General features: G+C 50.6%; 1 protein-coding gene across 1 annotated transcript in view; it reads left to right on the top strand.

The window, feature by feature from the left end:
• Positions 1–16,960, top strand: part of tnikb (TRAF2 and NCK interacting kinase b) — a 21,190-nt gene extending 4,230 nt beyond the window's left edge. The window contains 25 exon segments of the mRNA XM_067252192.1: positions 29–38; positions 182–357; positions 690–756; positions 842–1,040; positions 1,483–1,599; positions 2,905–3,093; positions 3,501–3,620; positions 3,622–3,816; positions 5,336–5,500; positions 5,751–5,978; positions 6,255–6,361; positions 6,608–6,699; positions 7,694–7,779; positions 9,098–9,279; positions 9,491–9,605; positions 9,988–10,137; positions 10,657–10,765; positions 10,871–11,047; positions 11,189–11,332; positions 11,648–11,782; positions 11,879–11,979; positions 12,144–12,293; positions 13,074–13,233; positions 14,733–14,872; positions 15,518–16,960. Coding sequence (XP_067108293.1) covers positions 29–38; positions 182–357; positions 690–756; positions 842–1,040; positions 1,483–1,599; positions 2,905–3,093; positions 3,501–3,620; positions 3,622–3,816; positions 5,336–5,500; positions 5,751–5,978; positions 6,255–6,361; positions 6,608–6,699; positions 7,694–7,779; positions 9,098–9,279; positions 9,491–9,605; positions 9,988–10,137; positions 10,657–10,765; positions 10,871–11,047; positions 11,189–11,332; positions 11,648–11,782; positions 11,879–11,979; positions 12,144–12,293; positions 13,074–13,233; positions 14,733–14,872; positions 15,518–15,601 — 3,398 coding nt within the window. The 3' untranslated portion in view covers positions 15,602–16,960.
• Positions 16,961–20,041: the final 3,081 nt, after the last annotated feature.

The raw sequence follows: 20,041 nt of genomic DNA, 5'->3' as shown, positions 1-20,041 counted from the left end.
TATGTGTTATTGTCTCCCATTTGGCCAGGCAGATGCAGGTAATGTGCCATGAAATAGTGGAAATGACGTCCGCCATCTTGGATGTAGTCCGCAATTGCTTTCTGAAAGAAAGTGCGACTGTATATTAGTTATTGAGTGCGTGTGTGTCTCTGTGTGTGTGTTTCTATGTGTGTGCGTGCAGGTCCAAGAAGTTCCAGTCGTTCATCGAGAGCTGCCTGGTGAAGAGCCACGGCCAGCGTCCGAGCACAGAGCAGCTGCTGAAGCACCCGTTCATCAGAGACATGCCCAACGAGAGGCAGGTCCGCATCCAGCTCAAGGACCACATCGACCGCACCAAGAAGAAGAGGGGCGAGAGGGGTGAGGCGCTTCACCCCGCACGACCCTAACGCAACCACACACGACCCTAACGCAACCACACACGGCCCTAACGCAACCACACACGACCCTAACGCAACCACACACGACCCTAACGCAACCACACACGGCCCTAACGCAACCACACACGGCCCTAACGCAACCACACACGGCCCTAACGCAACCACACATGGCCCTAACGCAACCACACACAGCCCTAACGCAACCTCACACACACACACACAACCCTACCGGTGTGTAAAGGTCATTGGGTGACGGGGGAGAGTTCCGTCCTGTCTTGAGCGTTGAGCTCATAGATCGTGTTGCTCCTGCAGATGAAACGGAGTATGAATACAGCGGCAGTGAGGAAGAGGAGGAGGAGAGGGACATGGGGGAGCCAAGGTATGGTGTGTGTGTGTGTTGAAAGAGTAACAGCGTCCCACCGGATCAAACCCGTTCCCAAGCTGATCACCTCCTCCCTCGGCAGCTCGATCATCAACATCCCGGGGGAGTCCACTCTGAGGCGGGACTTCCTGCGCCTGCAGCTGGCCAATAAGGAGCGCTCGGAGGCGCTGCGCCGGCAGCAGCTGGAGCAGCAGCAGAACGAGGAGCACAAGCGGCAGCTGCTGGCCGAGCGGCAGAAACGCATCGAGGAGCAGAAGGAGCAGAGGAGGAGGCTGGAGGAGGTGCACACGCCGTTACACACACACCGTTACACACGCAAACACACTGTTACACACACACGGTGGAGCACACGCTCTCTCGCACACGCACTGACGCACGGCGATGCACGCGTACACTGTAACACGCTCCCTCGCGCTCTGACGCGCGCGCGCACACCGTGTTACACCCGCTCCCTCACACAAACTGACACGCTGTGACACGCAGGTACACTGTGCCACCCTCTTTCTCATCTCCTCCTCCTTCTCTCTTCCTCTCCTCCTCCTCCCTCTTTTCTCTCCTTCCTCCCCCCTCTCCCTCCTCCTCCCTCTTCCTCCTCCTCCCCCTTTTCCTCCCTCCCTCCTTTCCCCCCCTCCTCCTCCTCCTCCTCCTCCCTCTCTATCTTCCTCCTTCTCCCTCCTCCCTCTTCCTCCTCCCCCTGCTCCTCCCTCTCTCTGCCCCTCACAGCAACAGCGGCGTGAGCGCGAGATGAGGAAGCAGCAGGAGCGGGAGCAGAGGCGACGCTACGAGGAGATGGAGCAGCTGCGGAGAGACGAGGAGAGGAGGCACGCGGAGAGAGAGCAGGTACACACACACACACACACTCACACAGACACACGCACACACTCACACACAGACACTCACTCACACACACTCTCACATACACACACACTCACTCACACACGTGCACGGAGAGAGGACAGGCACACGTGCTCTGAGAGAAGTACATCTCCAGTTGTGTGACTTCTCCTCTGCGTGCCGCGGTAAGGTGTTTACTAGTGTACAAGTTGAGTGACAGCAGACTGAGGCACTGGGATGCTGCTTCACTAACTCTCCCCAGCTCCTCTCTCTCTCTCTCTCTCTCTCTCTCTCTCTCTCTCTCTCTCTCTCTCTCTCTCTCTCTCTCTCTCTCTCTCTCTCTTCACACCCGTCCTCCGCTTCACGTCAACGGGCCTAATTAGGATGAAAAGGGTTTTTCTCTTCTTCCCCACACCGTTTGATAACAGCACGTGCCTGGTGATGGTTCTGCACAGACGCAGCTGTCTGTTCGCGGGACTCTTTTCCGATTTCCCCGCTAATCAGTGCTCTCTTTTTCTCTCTTTTTCTCTCTCTCTCTTTCTTTTTTCCACGTCCTTTTCACGTCCTCGTTGCTTCTATCTCTCTGCTCTCTCTCTCGCCTATTTTTGGCCTAATACCTCCTTTGGTTTTTGCTCCCCATCTCTCCCATCTTTCCTTCCGTCACCCCGCTCTTCTCTCTCTTCCCAAAACTTCCTGTATTAATCCCTTCTTTTTCAACCTTGCTGTCATTGTTTAAAATGTTTTCTCCTGTCCTTTTTTTTTTTTTTTTTACATTTCCTCCTTTTTCCTCTGCCTGGTTGCCGGGTTCTGACTCACTCCTGTTCTATCTGGCTGTGCCCGCGATTGGCTGCCCTGTCGTCTGGCGGGGCGCTGTGATTGGGTAGGAGTACATCCGTAGACAGTTGGAGGAGGAGCAGAGACAGCTGGAGATCCTACAGCAGCAGCTCCTCCAGGAGCAGGCTCTTCTGCTGGTAACACACACTCCTGTAGAGAAGACCTGCATGAGCATCAACCACACGGCTCACATTGAGTGGAGATGAGTGGAGAGCTTAACTGGGTGTGTGTGTGTGCGTGTTTGTTTCCCCACGCATGTGTGTGTCTATGTACGTCTCCATGTGTGTTTCTTTGTGTGTCTGCGTGCGTGTGTCTCTGTGTGTGCCTCTGTGTGTGTGTCTGCGTGTGTGTCTGCGTGTGTGTCTGCGTGTGTCTGCGTGCGTGTGTCTCCGGGTGTGTGTCTGTCTGTGTGTGTGTCTCCGTGTGTGTGTGTCTGTGTGTGTCTGCGTGTGTGTGTGTGTGTGTGTGTGTGTGCAGGAGTACAAGCGTAAGCAGATGGAGGAGCAGAGGCAGGCAGAGCGTCTCCAGAGGCAGCTGCAGCAGGAGAGAGCCTACCTGGTGTCGCTCCAGCAACAGCAGCAGGAGCCACGCCCCCAGGACAAGAAGCAGCTGTACCACTACAAGGACCAGGCCCCCAGCGTCGACAAACCAGCCTGGGCACAGGAGGTACGGGACATACACACATACATACATACACACACACACAGTCTTGGTCAGATTGGTTTCAGCAGAGTTAGGACCATGAATCTTCCAGAATGTTCCGGCGTGTTCTTTCCTCGTGTTTCAGGTCCCGAACAGGTGATGTCCAGTTCCAACGTGCATCCAAGTCAATCATCAGTTGTTGTTCATTTCTACTGTAGGTTAATTCATTGGTGAATTCTCCAGACTGTTATGTTCCCCCGGCAACAGCCCCAGGGGAGGGACCTCACTCCCTCTTGATGTCAGAGGAGGACTGTGTGTGTTTTGTGTTCAGTATTTGTGTGTGTTTGTGTGCTGTGTTCAGTATGTGTGTGTGTTTGTGTGCTGTGTTCAGTATTTGTGTCTGATGTTCTGTGTCATACTGTTGTCCCCAGGTGATGCGTAGAGCCCAGAGTAACTCGCCTCGTATCCCCCCCAAGAAGTATCACTCCTTCACAGAGCCTGGCGACACCAACCTCGCTCAGCTTCTCCAGCTTCCTGGTTACTGCCCCCGGCCCCGCCCCCCCCTCCTACCCCGCCCACGTCAGCCCCTCTAGGGAGAGGTCACAACCCAGCAGTGTGCACGTGCCGCGCATCCGTGTGTCCTGTGCCCCTGAACCCCTCCCCATCCCCTCCTTTAAGCCAATCCTGCGACGCCCCGAGGCTCCTCGGCGGAACCCTGACGAGAGGGGGCGGAGCCCCGGTCCGAGGGTCAGTTGGCGGAGACACGCCCCACCCCCTTTCCCTCTCTTGGTTTGGAGGGTGTTCTCTTCCTCCTCCTCTTCCTCCTCCCTAGCCTCTCTAACCCGACGTGGTGGTGAGGTGGTGTCCCTGGTCAGGTTTCGACCCCCCCCCCCACGACCTTGACCCTCCCTGTCTGTCCTACTTAACTCTACTGTCCCTGGTCTCTAGAACGGGGGCCTGGCTGTAGTGGAACATGCGAGTCTCTCCGTTCTAGCGGAGGGCGGGCTGGCGTTGGCGCGTTCGGGGGGGGGGGGGGGGGGGGGGAGCGGTGGGGTTCAGTCCCAGCCTGGACCCATATGCTAACTCGGACAAGTTTTCTTTGAAACTTCTTTCAAGCATGTTTCCCGCCTCTTATCTCTGCCTTAACCCAGAATAACCGTGACCTCACTCTCTCTCTCCAAAGCTTATAACGCACACACACACACACACACACACACACATACACACAGGGCTGAACTTCATCCCAGACTGTGTGCTGTTTCTTCTTTAGCTGGTGCTGTAGCTGTGCTGTCAGCACACATTGCTCTCTCCAGAGTGGGTGACTGTCATGTGTGAATTCACATTGTGGGTTTTGTGTGTTTTTGGAGTACCGTATCAAACACACTATGTAACAGGACATGATAGTATAGTATGGCAGAATAGTGTTGTATGGTATGGTAGTAAGGCAGTATGGTATAGTATGGTTATATGGTAGTACAGTAAGGTAATATAGTATGGTGGTATGGTAGTACAGTAAGGTAGTATAGTATAGTGTAGTATGGTGGTATGGTAGTACAGTAAGGTAGTATAGTATGGTGGTATGGTAGTACAGTAAGGTAGTATAGTATGGTGGTATGGTAGTACAGTAAGGTAGTATAGTATGGTGGTATGGTAGTACAGTAAGGTAGTATAGTATGGTGGTATGGTAGTACAGTATAGTGTAGTATGGTGGTATGGTGGTATGGTAGTGTAGTATGGTGGTATGGTAGTATGGTGGTATGGTAGTGTAGTATAGTATAGTGTAGTATGGTGGTATGGTAGTATGGTGGTATGGTAGTATGGTGGTATGGTAGTATAGTATAGTGTAGTATGGTGGTATGGTAGTATAGTATGGTGGTATGGTAGTATGGTGGTATGGTAGTATAGTATAGTGTAGTATGGTGGTATGGTAGTATAGTATGGTGGTATGGTAGTATGGTGGTATGGTAGTATAGTATAGTGTAGTATGGTGGTATGGTAGTATGGTGGTATGGTGCAGAGCTGGGCTTGATGTAGGTCATGTGGGAGGCCTGCCCTCTGGTGGCCACAGTGGAGTAATGTAGGCTAGCTGCAGCTATATCTGACTCTGTCCACAGGGGTGCTTCTCTTCCTCGGGACACTCTCTCTCTCAAACACACACTCTCAATCACTCACTCATTCACACACACACACAGATAAACCTGTCTGACTGATGGGGTGAGAATGTCAATTGAATATCCAATTAACTATGTGTGTGTGTGTGTGTCAGGTGGAGGAGCGATCCAAGATGAACAGACAGAGTTCTCCAGCGTTGCAGCACAAGGTGTCCAACCGCATCTCTGACCCGTCTCTGCCGCCGCGCTCCGAGTCGTTCAGCAGCGGGGGCATCCAGCAAGCCCGGACCCCGCCCCAGCTCCGCTCCATCGAGCCGCAGGTGTGTGCGTGTGTGTGTGCGCGTGCGTGTGTGTGTAGCATACCTGCATGTGTGTTGACCCAGTGGATGTGTTTCTCACCCGAGCGTCTCTCCCTCCATTCCTCCCTCTTCCCCCCTCCTTCCTCTCCTCTCTTCCTACCGTCCACTACCCTGGTCCTGGTCTGGTCTGGTCCTGGTTCTGACCCTGGTTTGACTCTGGTCCTGGTCTGACCCTGGTCTGACCCTTCTCATGGTCCTGGTCTGGTATCAGATGGCCCATCTGGTCCAGGTGAAGTCCCATGGTCTGTCAGGGTCCCAGTCCCTCCACGACCCCCAGGGTGGGGGGGGCCTGTCCCCCTCCCCTTCGCGCCCCCCCATGCCCCGGCAGAACTCCGACCCCACCTCCGACACCCCAGCCCTGCCCCCCCGCCTCGTCCCGCCCCACGACAAGCTCGACCGCAACCCCTGGGTTCGCCATGACGATGACCTGCCCCCCAAGGTGTGACAGTCACCCGGTGTCTGTGGGGGGGGGGGGGGGGGGGGTTGGGGGGGGAGGGGGGGAGGGGGGGGAGAGAGTGTGTAGGTGTGTGTGTGTAAGTGTGAGAGAGAGAGAGAGTTGGTGTGTGGGAGAGGGTAGATGTGTGTGAAAGAGAGTTGGTGTTTGTGTGAGAGAGAGAGTAAAGGTGTGTGTGAGAAAGAGTGTGTGTGTGTGTGTGTGCTCCTTCTGAATGGTTCTCTGACCCCGCACGGATCTGTGTGATTCTGTGTTGAGCAGGTTCCCCAGAGAACCACGTCCATCTCCCCAGCCCTGGTGAGGAAAACCTCCCCGGGGAACGGACCTGGGCTGGGGCCCCGGACTGGAGCTCACCTGATACGGGCCAGGTACAAACACACACTCTCTCACACACACATACACTCTCTCACCCACACACGCACACACACACACACACACACACAGAGGATTACCAGACAGGTCGAAGTGGAGGAACCCTAGCCCTGGAAGCTTGATCTGCTGTCACCAGGGATAGTGATGTGATCAGTGGTGATGTATCTCATCTAGCAGCTCCGCTGGTCCAGGGATCCTGTAGGGTTCACGCTGTCGTGTTTTTGGTGATGTTGTTGCCGTAGTAACCCGGACCTGCGCATGGACATGTCCATGGAAACGCCCCTGAAGAGAAGAAGCAGTGGAAGCTCCTCCAGCTCCAGTACCCAGGAGAGAGGTACATACACACACACACGCACACGCACACACACACACACCCATACACTTCTCCTCACCCCCCCCCCCCCCCCTTTACTATGGTAATATACAAATTAGGGATGGTAAGATTCACCGGTTTGTATTGGTGCTTTGGCATAAAAGCTCATGATGCGATGGCCCGGGTCCAGAAACTGTGCACCGGATACAGTGTGGGATGAAATCGCGATACATCGTTTGTAACATTTTTGCATCGGTATAATCCGACGTATTTATATAGAATTATGTGTAGACGAACACCTTCAGAAATGTTACCAATGATTTGTGACCAGTATTTTTATATATATTATTATTATATTATATTATATTTATATTTAGATAGACTCCTCCTCTCTAACTGTTTCTTAAGCGCACTCATCTTCACCGCTGTCAGGGGCCGATTCTCGTAAAGTCTCTCGGCCAAGTTTCTTGCGAATTGGAGGCGTGTTCAGGCGAGTCTTATCATGGCGCAGGAAGAGTTACACGTTCCTACGAATTGCAATAAAGTCAAGGTTTGGCAACATTTCGGATTTTCCAAGGAAGATGGGCAATTCGACAAGACACATGCAATTGGCATAATTGTGTGGAGACGTCTGCCCCCCCCAAAACGTTAACTAGTGAATTTATTGATTTGCTGTCTGACAAAGAAATGCATCCTTATGTACCATTTTAAATTGCATAGCATCATATTCTTTCGCATCCCATCTTGTTGAATCGCATCTGTCGAATCGCACTGCATCGCAATATGGGTAAATCGTATCGTTTCGCATTAGTAGTTGCTTTTATGCATCTTTAATGTATCGGATCGTTGGCAGTGCATCGAGATGTGCATCGCATAGTCCTCAGTGATGGAGATGCACATCCCTAATACAAATACCCCCCTACACACACACACACCCATGCAAACACACCCACACACATGCACACACTCACACACAGAGGTTTGGTCAGTAACATTGTTTCTGTTGTGACTGCAGGGTCCAGTAAGGCTGAAGGTACCATGGCAACAACTCAGGAGCCCAAAGAGGAGAGCAGGGAGGTGACACAACCTAGCAGGCCTGCGGTAAGCACACACACACACCACACACACACACACACACACACACACACACACACACACACACACACACACACACGGCTCTCATTCATCCATCCCTAACACCTGCATTGCCATTGTCTTTTTTCTTTCTCCTTCTCTTACTTTCTCCTTCTCTTTTCCTCCTTTCTCTCCTCCCCTTTCTCTTCCTCTCTCCTCTCCTCTCTCCACCTTCTTCACTCTCTTCCCGACTCTGTCTCTCTCCTGTATCTCCCCAGAGCTATAAGAAAGCTGGAGAGGTCAGTGGCCTTCTCCTCCTCTCTATCCTCCCTTCTTCCCTTTCTCTTTCCTTTCCCCTTCCCTTTCTCTATCCTCCCCTTCTTCTCTCTCTCTCTCTCTCTCTCTCTCTCTCTCTCTCTCTCTCTCTCTCTCTCTCTCTCTCTTTCCCTCTTTCTTTCCTTCCTTCATTCCCTCCATTCTCCGCGTCACTCACCTTCATGCTCTCACTCATTCACTGACCATCGATCAACTCAAGCACCCACACACCCAGTTCTTCTCTTCGTATATGTCTTTCCTCCCTCTCTCTCTCCCCCTCCCTCTCTCTCTCTCCCTCCCTCTCTCTCTCTCTTGCTCTGACTACATTTGCAGGGGTTGTGTTGGGGATGAGTGTCTGTCCTTCTCACTGTCTCTCTCTCCCCCTCTCTCTCCTACGGCCTCTCTCTCTCTTCCTCCTTCTCTGTTTGTCCGCCTCTATCCATCCTCAGGAGGAGCTGGTAAGACAGTTCAAGACTAGCCCCCATGCCCCACCTCCCTGTTCCCCAACATACACACACACACACTCATACACACACACGTGCACCCATGACCGCTGCCAATCACACCCCTCTCCACTCTCGGACCTGCCTCTGCTCGGTGTCAGTCACAGACAGTTAATTGGTTCTCCCTTCCTTTTCGACCCCTGACCTTGTCATCCCCTCGCCATACCCGAGTCCCTACGTGTTCCTCCTCCTGCCTGCTTCTTCACCCCCGGGCCAGCGCAGACAGCAGACCGTAGCCCCCTGGTGCTTAGCAGCGTCCAGGCTGCTAACGCACAAGTCTGAACAGGGACCACAGTCACTGGGATGTCAAACCTTTTCTAGCGATGTTAAATACATGTCTGCACCTTTTGAGATGTTGTGGTGTTGTAAATGTATGTCAGTGTGATGGAGGGAGGGAGGGGAGGTGTGAGGGAGGGAGAGGGGGAGGGAGGGAGGGAGAGGGGGAGGGAAGTGAAGGGAGTTTCAAGAAGAAGCAGTAAAGTGGCTGTTATGACTGTTATGTGTGATTGTGACCTTTTGATCTCCAGGATTTGACTGCTCTGGCCAAAGAGCTCCGAGAACTCCGGCAGGGGGAGGAGACGAACCGCCCGCCCGTCAAAGTGACAGACTACTCTTCGTCCAGTGAGGAGTCTCACAGCAGCGAGGACGAGGAGGGAGAGGGCGGGACCAACGATGGAACTGTGGCCGTCAGCGACATACCACGGATTATGTGAGGGGAGGGGAGGGGAGGGGAGGGGAGGGGAGGGGAGGGAGGGAGGGAGGAAGGGGAGGGAGGGAGGGAATGAGGGAGGGAGGGGAGGGAGGGAGCGTGTTCAGCGAAACCAAAACTATTTAAAGTGTCTGTGAAGCTTCCTCAGCAGAACAGCAATAGCTGTCAGTAAGAACACATCCTGAATCGGACCTGCGTGCTTGTGTTCCAGGCCTGCTGCAGGGCCAGGAGGGAACGAGCCCTACGGCATGATGGGAAGCCATAACGATGCCCATGGCGACTCCTATGGCAACAGTGGGCAGGACAGCACTCTGATGATGCGTGAGGTGAGTGCGCTGACCTCCGACCTCTCACGTGCTGACACTGCACACGGGCACGCTAAGCCTTCACACAAGCACTCAGTCATCCACCCTGCACGCTTCAGCATTGTGTGCCGGCTTCACGCTCCAGCGCGCGGCTGTGTGTGTCTGTGTGTGTGTCTGTGTGTGTGTCTGTGTGTGCGTCTGTGTGTGTGTGTGTGTGTGCATCCTGCCTGGTAAAAGGTTTTGCTGTCTCTGCACCCTCACCTGCTGTCTCTCCCTCGCTGCACCTGCTGGCTAACCCAGCCCCACAGAGTAGGAGCAGCCCCCACACACTAACCCTGCCAGCCGGCCAATCACAGCCCTGCACACCCTAGAGTGGCCCCTCCCTCTCTCTGTGTTACAGAAGTTTGGGGACAGGAGGCGGAGCTCCCCTCCCAATGACAGCAATGGTTTCCCCAGCAACTCTAATCTGTTCCCCGGCAACGCCAATCTGCCTGATTTGGTGCAACAAAGCACCCCGCCCCTGGTCTCCCCGGGCGACGGCTCAGGGGCCCAAGTAGGTTCACCATGAGCCCTACCCCTCACCCCCACCCCTGCAAACCTTGTCCCAAACAGTCTGGCCCCCCTCTCTAACCCTACACACACCAGCGTCCTATACCTGGACCTACTTCCTCCCCAGCCTTTTGTACCCAGCCAAACACAGCTAACCCCGACTGTTACTGCTTACCCTACTGTCGCCCTACAGTCACCCCCCAAACTCCTCTTCTCCCCTTAACCGCCTGACCTCTGACCTCTGTGAACTCTGGTCTGAAGATGGAGGTGGGCTGCAGTTGCCTTCCTCCTCCTCCTCCTCTTCAAGCCCATCCTCTCTTTTCCTTTTCCTGCTTATTTGGTCACTTCCTGTCCCTCAGTCAGCATGTCACAGTGTTGTACCTGCATGGTGAGCCTCTGCCCACAGACTGGAACCTCCTGCTGACAGACGCACACACATCTCCTCCCTTCCTGCCTGCTAGCTGGCAGTTCGTCTGACGCTGCCCCTTTCTCTCTCTCTCTCTCTCTCTGCTCTGATTGGTAGTATGGGATAGGAAGTGGGAGTGGCTCCAAGTCCTCCTTTACGCCATTCGTCGATCCGAGGGTGTACGGGACGTCCCCCACCGATGATGACGATGAGAACTCTGCTTCCGGTACGGTGCTTTACTTCCTGTTCTGAGAACGTTTGACCCATATATGAGATGCCCCCCCACCGCCACCACCCCACTTCAAAACAATGTCGGCCATCTTTGTTGCAGCTCTGTTTGCAGACGAGCTGATGAGACACGAGCAGGAGCAGGCCCGACTAAACGAGGCCAGAAAGATCTCGGTGGTGAACGTGAACCCCACCAACATCCGTCCCCACAGCGACACGCCCGAGATCCGCAAGTACAAGAAGAGGTTCAACTCTGAGATCCTCTGTGCTGCTCTCTGGGGTGAGACACGGCTGCATGGGAATACACACACACTCATATATAGTGTATACACACACACACACGTACACACATCCAAACACACACTCACACACATGCTCATGGCACACACACTCACGCGCTGAGTGTTGATGTTGTGCCCAGGCGTGAACCTACTGGTGGGGACTGAGAACGGGCTGATGTTGTTGGACCGCAGCGGTCAGGGGAAGGTCTACAATCTCATCAACCGCAGACGGTTCCAGCAGATGGACGTTCTGGAGGGACTGAATGTTCTGGTCACCATCTCAGGTAGGTCCGACCGTAACCTGACCACAGGTTGGCTACAACCTGACCACAACCACAACAGGACCACAACCGACACAAAACGCACCTTTTAGTGCTAAGGAGAAAAAATCTCTCCGAGATTTTAAAGCAGGGAAGACTTTTAAAAAGGTCAAATGTTCCGAAATCAATGGAATCCAATTGTATTTGCCCAACCCTTTACACAAGCAACGTCACAGAGGGCTTCACCTACACCCAAGGAACTGCCCCTCAACCAACCTAAACGCTCCCAAGGAAACTAAACTGACTGCCTTTCTCCTTCCCTCGCCTCGGTCCTTCCAGGCAAGAAGAACAAGCTCCGTGTGTACTACCTGTCCTGGCTCAGGAACAGGATATTACACAACGACCCGGAAGTAGAGAAGAAGCAGGGTTGGATCACAGTGGGGGAGCTGGAGGGATGCGTGCACTACAAAGTTGGTAGGTCATGCTGTGTGTGTGTGTTTTAATTTTGAGTGCGTGGCCTTTGTGAGAGTGGATTGTTGATTTTGTACCTCTTCTCCTGTCTTGCTTTAGTGAAATATGAGAGGATTAAGTTTCTGGTGATAGCTCTAAAGAATGCAGTGGAGATTTACGCCTGGGCCCCCAAACCTTACCACAAGTTCATGGCCTTCAAGGTGAGACACACACACACAGTGCTAGGACTCTGGATAAACTGGTCCTGGCACAGATACAATCTGTCTTTAATGATCAGTTATCTCATAATCACAGGCATTTTCTCTCCTTTCTTTCCTTCTCTTTCTTCTCTCCTTTCATTTCTCTTTCATTCCCTCTCTCCCAGTCGTTCACTGACCTGCAGCACCGCCCCCAGCTGGTTGACCTGACGGTGGAGGAGGGTCAGAGGTTAAAGGTCATCTATGGCTCCAGCGTTGGCTTCCATGTCATCGACGTGGACTCTGGGAACCCCTATGACATCTACATCCCCTCCCATGTAAGACTGTGTGTGTGTGTGTGTGCGTGTGTGTGTCCTGATGTATCGGTGTGTCTGAGCATTCAATGAAATGGTTATGAATGAATAACCCAATCAGTCTTGAAAATGGAATGATTCCAAACTGAGCTGGATGAAATGTTTGAGAACTGCGTTGGATGTGGATAGTGTTGGTGAAAGGAAAAAGTGTGTGTGGGGAGTGTTACTTAGAGAGAGAGAGAAAGAGAGAGAGAGAGAGAGACTGTTGGTAACAGGAGAGAGTGTGTGGTGATAAGAGTGAGAGTGTGTGTGTGGGAAGCGAGTCCGAGGCAGATACCTGCACCAGGTAAACCCTGTACTTGAGAACGAAGACCTGCCATTGGCTCGCTCGACAACCTTCAACCTCTGACCCCAACACTGACTACAGTCAGAGCTGGGGAGAGACACGGTAACCAAAGCAACCACCCTCATTGTTTTGGTAACGCTGCCAGCCACCACGATGATGTGATGTTCTTCCGTTGCCATGGTGATTGTGTGGCTGGAGCGGGAGATTCTATTGTTGCAGCAGTTTCTCTCGCAAGGGGGATGGGGAGGGGGGGGGGGGGGGTCTGGCCACGAGAGGAGGTAGGGAGGGAGCGACAGAGCAGCCGGAGGGAGGGATAGAGGGAGGGAGGGAGGGAGAGAGGGAGGAAGACAAAGAAAAGGGGGCTCCTGCTCTGTGCCCCCACCTCCCCCCAGGCTCATGCCCCCGCCCCCACCCCACCCTCAACCCCCCCCCCCCCCTCCCCGTATGTCGCCCGGCAGATTCAGAGTCAGGTGACCCCCCACGCCATCGTGGTTCTGCCCAAGACGGACGGCATGGAGATGCTGCTGTGCTACGAGGACGAGGGCGTCTACGTCAACACCTACGGGCGCATCACCAAAGACGTGGTGCTGCAGTGGGGCGAGATGCCCACCTCCGTGGGTACGTCAACAACACGCTTCTAACTCTAACCAGTGGCTAGGACTCCTCCCCCTCTCCTGTCTCTAACCGCCGCAGGGAAACACTACTTCTCCTGTGTCTACCCGCCACCGAGAAACACTCCTTCTCCTTCCCCCCCCCTGCTCACTCTCACCCCCACCTCCTGGATCTCAAGCACACTCCCCCCCTCTCCCCCCGCCCCCCTCACGACCCCTCCATGTACCCCTTGCCACAATCAAACACCCCTAAATGACAAACACTTGGACAGGGTCGTTTCTTTTAATCAAGGACACTGACACACGTTGAACATTGCATGCTTTTATGGTTCCTCCATGAACAACACCCCTACCCCCGACTTACTCGAGCACTCCCCCCCCCTCCCACCCCCCCCCCCCCCCCCCCCAAAAAAAAAACAACCTAAAACAAGGCCCTCATCTCCTTCAAACCAACTGTTAGCCTGCATCCCTTCGCCCTCACCCCTCCCTCACACCCAGCTGCCCCCTCTCCCGATACCCCCAGCACAGGGAGGAGTGTTCGAGTCTGTGTGTGTTTTTGTCTTGCTATTTCATGTCTTGTTTCTGTGCCAAGTGCTTCCACATAAATCACGTGAATGTTCTCTGTCTCGACGTCATCCTAAATGTGAGGTTTTTTATCTCCGCCAGATGGATGGACAGACAGACATCTGTCCTCTGGTTTGGTTTCACAGTTACCTGTTCCAATTTTGGATCGCTTTTAGTTAATCTTATGAAGGACCTTGATAGTAAATCAGATTACGATCGCACATTGTTTTGCCACTCAAGATCACCTATATGGATAACCCTCCAAATCTAGCCTGCCCTGTACACATATATCATGACATTCTGTTCTATGTCCATCGTCTGAGACCAGATCTTAACTGGCTGTTTGATTGGCTGTTTTCGTTTGGCTGGTCATCTGTCTGGAACCACTGTGGTGGCTCTGCTGTTTCAGGACGCTCATCTCTCAACCGTCCAGCTGGGATTTGATTTAAAAAAAATAACGTTTTCCTCACAGCCCCCATCCCACTAAAACACAGCACAATATACCCTCGAGTTAGATACCGCCCTTAGACACACACACACGCAGACCTCCTGGAAAGTCCTCTCCCTCAGTACTGTACGAGGCGACTCCCATAGAGCTGGAATTCGGGACTGGAAGGTAAATCTACTCAAACCATCTCCAACCATCTACCACTATCACTCACCAGTGGGCCTGTTAGCATCAACAACCATGCCAGGTGGGGAAAGCCCTCCTCCCCACCCGACCCTACTGACTACTCTACCCAGAATTCCACAGTTGTCAGCCCCTCCAGGGTAGGGAGGTCAGGTGCCCGTCATTCAGAAACTGCTGCAATAATCTCCTCCCAGAGGCGTGGCCTGGCACGGCCGAGGGGTGTGATTGGTCGGTTGTGAGAGTTGGTAGCGAGTGAGTGGTCTCCTGTCCAATCCCCTGTCTGTGTGTGTCCCCCGTCCCGCCCCCTGCAGCCTACATCCACTCCAACCAGATCATGGGCTGGGGAGAGAAGGCCATTGAGATCCGCTCCGTGGAGACGGGACACCTCGACGGAGTTTTCATGCACAAGCGAGCTCAGCGACTGAAGTTCCTGTCGGAAAGGAACGACAAGGTTTGTGAACACGCGCGGGCAGTGACTCGCACACACACACGCACGCACACACACACACACATGCACACACGGACGGACGGACTCACACACACACACACACACACAGGAATGGACTCACACACAGACTCACACACATGCAAACATATCAGATGAAGTTTACACAACACTTTCACCTTTTTCTTGTTTTACACTTGCCATCACACACACTGCAGACTGCTGAGACAAGAACTACAGGGGAGCTTCGAAACGATGTGCCAATTACAAACATCTGTGCGCTTCTTTGAGCGACAGATGCAAGTTAATAAGTTAATAAGAAGCTGGTCCAAAAGGAAGAGTAGGCAGTGAGTGGCCCATGCTAACCCACCATGCTCCTTCTCTCTCCTTTTCTTTCTTTCTTTCTTTCTTTCTTTCTTTCTCTCCCTCCCTCCCTCTCTCCCTCCCCTCCCTCCCTCCCTCCCTCCCTCCCTCCCTCCCTCCCTCCCTCCCTCCCTCCCTCCCTCCCTCCCTCCCTCCCTCCCTCCCTCCCTCCCTCCTTCCCTCCCTTTATCTCTCCCTATCTCCCTTCCTCTCTACCTCTCTCTCTCTACCTCCCTCTCTTTCTCTCTACCTCTCTCTCTCTACCTCCCTACTGTATCTCTCCAACAGGTGTTTTTTGCATCTGTTCGTTCTGGTGGCAGCAGCCAAGTCTTCTTCATGACCCTCAACAGAAGCTCCATGATGAACTGGTAACCCCCTCCTCTCCGGTTCATTCCGTTCATCCCACACCAGAGGAGGGGAGGGAAGGAATGAAGGAAGAACGGAAAAAGATGAGTGAACACATCAGACATTCGAATCAGAAGAAAAAAATGCATCGGAGCCGTTGCTCATTTCCAACCTCCACCACCAGGGGTGCCAGAGAGACACAGCCTCTCTCAAGTCAGCGTCCAGATGTTTGATATTTTACTGTAGTCTACTTACTTTTCTTGGATTACTGGGTTTCTTTTTTCCCTTGGGTTAGGGGGACATTTAACAGGACATGGTAGCATAAAAACCACATTGTTGGGTAGCCTAAACTTTGAACCTCCCATTTAAACCATGTTACTCTTATTTCTGGTAATTTCAGGTACGACCAGAATCCACAGATCCCAATGGTTTTGTTTGTTCACCAATATTACAACACAAGTGGTGCAGGACTCATCTAACATGGGATTAGGTTTTAAATACACAACATTTGATAACTTGACATATTATCACTTTTTTTCTTTTTAATTATTTGCATTTCACATCATTCAGTCTTTCTTTTCGTCAACTGGAGCAAGTCGTTTGCTACACATTGTAAAGGTTGAAAACCGTTGTGGAGATCTTCACATACATTTTCTGGTAGATATATGGGTTCGGTAATCTCCATGTGACCCTTGACCTAAGTTTACCGGGGACATGATAGCAGTTGTAGAAATATTTACACCAATTCACAATTAACAAAATTGGCGTGAATGCCATTGTGTTGCAGATTATTTTGTGCTCCCCCTCCTCACAAATTTCTCCAAGCATCTTTTCCTTCTATGTTGCACATCTGTATATACGCACTATTCCGTTTGGAACAGCCTAAACAGACTCTACACGCACGACTGTGACAAGAAGTTTAAGACAGGAGTCCAGCTTCTCCCTGATCTGCCTGTAAATCTCTTCATTCCCCTGTAACTTGCTGGTGTCCACGATAATTGGCTGAACCAGGAAGCAGAAGCAGGGTTTGAGGAGGGCTGTGTGGCCAGAGCGTCCTCCTGTTGTGAACTCCATTTGAGGTATCTGCTTCTGTACATTTGCATGGCGACACTCTTACTGATACCGTGGTTAGATCTGATCAGGGTACAGCGCTCCTCCAAAACACTCAACTGCCATCACCAATTCAAACTAGCTTTAGAGGTGAAGCAACCTCTATCACTCTCATCATAAATTAAAAAAAATCAAGTTTAGTCTAGGGATTGTGTCCAAAGCTGTACTTAATCTGCCAAGAAAGTAAACCTATAGGAGAGTTTGTTCATGAGTTTACTAATCCAGTTTGAAAAAAAAAAAAAAAAGATCATCTGGGACAATGAAAGTAGAGGGAGACTTCCATACCTCCGACCCCTGTGGCATCAGTGCTCAGAGAGGGGAGAAGGTTGAGGACATTTTCAATAAGCAAACGTGAGCCTCGACCTGCAGGATGACCCACAACCCTTAAAGATCTGTAAACACTGGAAGAAGACGGGGTCAAGGGGACCATGTACCATCTTGTCTCACTAATGTATGAAACCATACAGAAAAAGATTCATATTTCATTATGATATTATCTTATTGATTATTTAGAGAAAGACAGGACTTTATGTTCAAATTATATTATAAAGCGTAGTTGTCTTTCTACAGAGTAGAGAAAAGTTTTAAGAATTTCTAAATATGTTTTTATTGTGGTTTGATTTGTATTTGTATTTCAATTTTTGTACGTATCAGACTGTGAACATGTATGAATGGGTTTGGATGTGTGTGTGTGTGTGTGTGTGTGTGTGTGTGTGTGTGTGTGTGTGTGTGTGTGTGTGTGTGTGTGTGTGTGTGTGTGTGTGTGTGTGTGTGTGTGTGTGTGTGTGTGTGTGTGTGTGTGTGTGTGTGTGTGTGTGAGACTCGTCTTCCCTGCTAACAGAATCGGATTTTATTCCTCCACTGTTACGACTATAGCGTTTGGTGTGTGTCTGTGTGTGTGTGTTTGTGTGTGTGTGTGTCCTCTCCCGGTCTGAATCCCTGGGATCAATAAAACCCCGCCTCAGACTCATTAAGCACTCTGTCATATTCACATGTACATGTCCCTTCCTTGTACAGCAACATATTTGATGAAGAAAAATGTCAACATTGTTTGGATGTTTTAAACTTGTAAAACATACAGTGCTATTCTACAATGTTGGACAAATTATTCATCCACACATCACCCTGACACAAACACACATGCGCACACACACACATATTCACTGTTCCACCAGTAAAAAAAAAGAAGAAAAAAAAAAAAAAAAAAAAGAAAACATCTAATTTGACCGTCTACGCAATTTCTGCTGTCTTGCTCTGTTGAAGGTCCATATAACTTCCATTGAGTGGTAGTAGCCTATGTAATTACATGTTCTTAATAAAAAAAATATCCAAATCACCATCAGTGTGCTTCTGGAGGCAGCTTTGTCACGTTCGACATTTAGTGTAGTTTGCCCAGTGGGTTAAAAAAATGAATCTGGACATAGAACTGTGTTTGCCCCAATCAACTCCAAGTAATCATTTGTCATGCCAAATCAGCTATCACATTATTTACAAGCTCTTATCTTCAGATGTTATCGTTAGGGACAGCAACAACGTGTAATATAGGATTGATAGATCATGTGATGATTGCAAATAATTTCCCCTTGTTTGTCTCCCTACTCCTGAAAAGACAGTGCTGTTTTTCTAAATAAAAGTACAAGTTTAACACAGGCAACCGCTGACGTATTGCTCCGTAATTTCTTATGCGCACGCACGCATACATCCTTTTCTTTTAAGAATATGGTTTCACTGTAACTACAACTATGATATATACGCCCTTTTTTATGTACCTGATTTTATTACCCCGTTTAATGCATTTAGTGTGTTTTTCTGGAATAAAGCACAAAAAGCATCTCCAGAATACTTGATAATACAAGTTACAGCTGATTTGGAAAATGATAGTAACATTAACATAAAAACTGAACATCTTTTGTAAAACTCGATCTTATTTTATAGAGCATTTTTTGCTAGAAATGCATCCTCTGATAAATAAGCAATCGACCCCATCTCTTTTATTGCATGTTGTGTAACTTGTTTCTAGGCTCAACAATAAAGACCATCAGAAAGGACATAACGTCATACCAAAGCGCAGTGCATTCACCGCATGTCAAACCGAATACAGGCAACCGGAACACTTAAAAGGCCCTCCTCCCTCTACGGATGCCGCAGTAAAATTGGTCGCGCCTGCGCATTTTTGGACCTCTTTTTCTTGCAAGGTAAGTGTAGCATGGCGCGTGTTTCTACCCATGAGCTAAAAGATAGAACTTGAGTCTAGTTTTGCATCAGTCAATTAAACATATGTAATGGGTTGCGTAGTTGGTAGTGATCTAGAGTTGCGCGGAAAAGCCGATAAGTAGTTTGTATTGTCCATTTAGGTTCGCAAGGGAGATGGGGTGTGGGTCCATGTTTTACATTCTGCTAGCTAACGCTCCACTAGCTGGCCATCTAGCTAGCCAGAATGAATAACAGGCATGCATGAGGCCTTCCGCACGCTTGTTATTGGAAGTTTTTGTTGCGTCGGCTGTTATTAATGAAAGGTTGCCCGTTTGTTGGTGTATGATTTGTCAGCCGAAATTAGTGAAACCAGATGTTAACAGTACATTATTTAACTCGAATTGTGTTAGTTAAATAAACATTGCTCAATTTCTCGTTAACTGGCCAATAAGGCAGAAGCTGATCCAGCTGGTAAAGTTCGTTCACGGTAACGACTTGGTTTGTGTAGCCTATCTAGTCAAGTATTTTTTAAGGCTAACTAGCTGACTTGAATATTATTTTTCGGATTTAATAATACAACGTGTCGCGTTTGCAGACCTTTTGTGTTGATCCTATTAATTAGCTACTAAGCATTGTACTTTTCCCGTCAGACCTCGCGCTCCAATTTCCATCTATTCCCTACGCAGAGCTGGCTAGAAGCTAGCTTGCTACTGTTTGTGGGTAGCAATAGTCAGCAGCAACTTGCAAATCAACTACTTTCAGCTGGTTAGTAACTGTAAATTACAAGTTCCACATTAGAAACACGGAAAACAGACTGTTTGCGCGGCTCATTACGGGCAGGACAGATTAAACCAAGGACTACGTTCGGTTAGCTCAAGCTAACTAGTTAGCAAATCGTGTTGCTGAGGAGGCCTTAAATTCTAACTTGGGTACACTTGTATAAGTTTACCGCACCAAATGGCTTGCTAGCTAACGTGTGGTCTTTTTAAATGTCAACGTTTATTTGGTCAACATTTATTTTGCTGTTGCCTAAAGGGCACAACATAATTCATAGTTTCGTGGAATTACGGGCCATGCAGCCATCTGCATTTAGGCTGTTGTCGGTCACGACGAGCTGCGAGTTACATGAGCGGTAGCTATCACCAAGCCATTTAGCGTTAAGAG

This window comes from Osmerus mordax, chromosome 15, assembly GCF_038355195.1.
Source record: "Osmerus mordax isolate fOsmMor3 chromosome 15, fOsmMor3.pri, whole genome shotgun sequence".
Lineage (NCBI taxonomy): Eukaryota > Metazoa > Chordata > Actinopteri > Osmeriformes > Osmeridae > Osmerus > Osmerus mordax.
The sequence above is the reverse complement of the archived record's forward strand: the minus strand, read 5'-3'. Positions and strand labels throughout refer to the sequence as shown.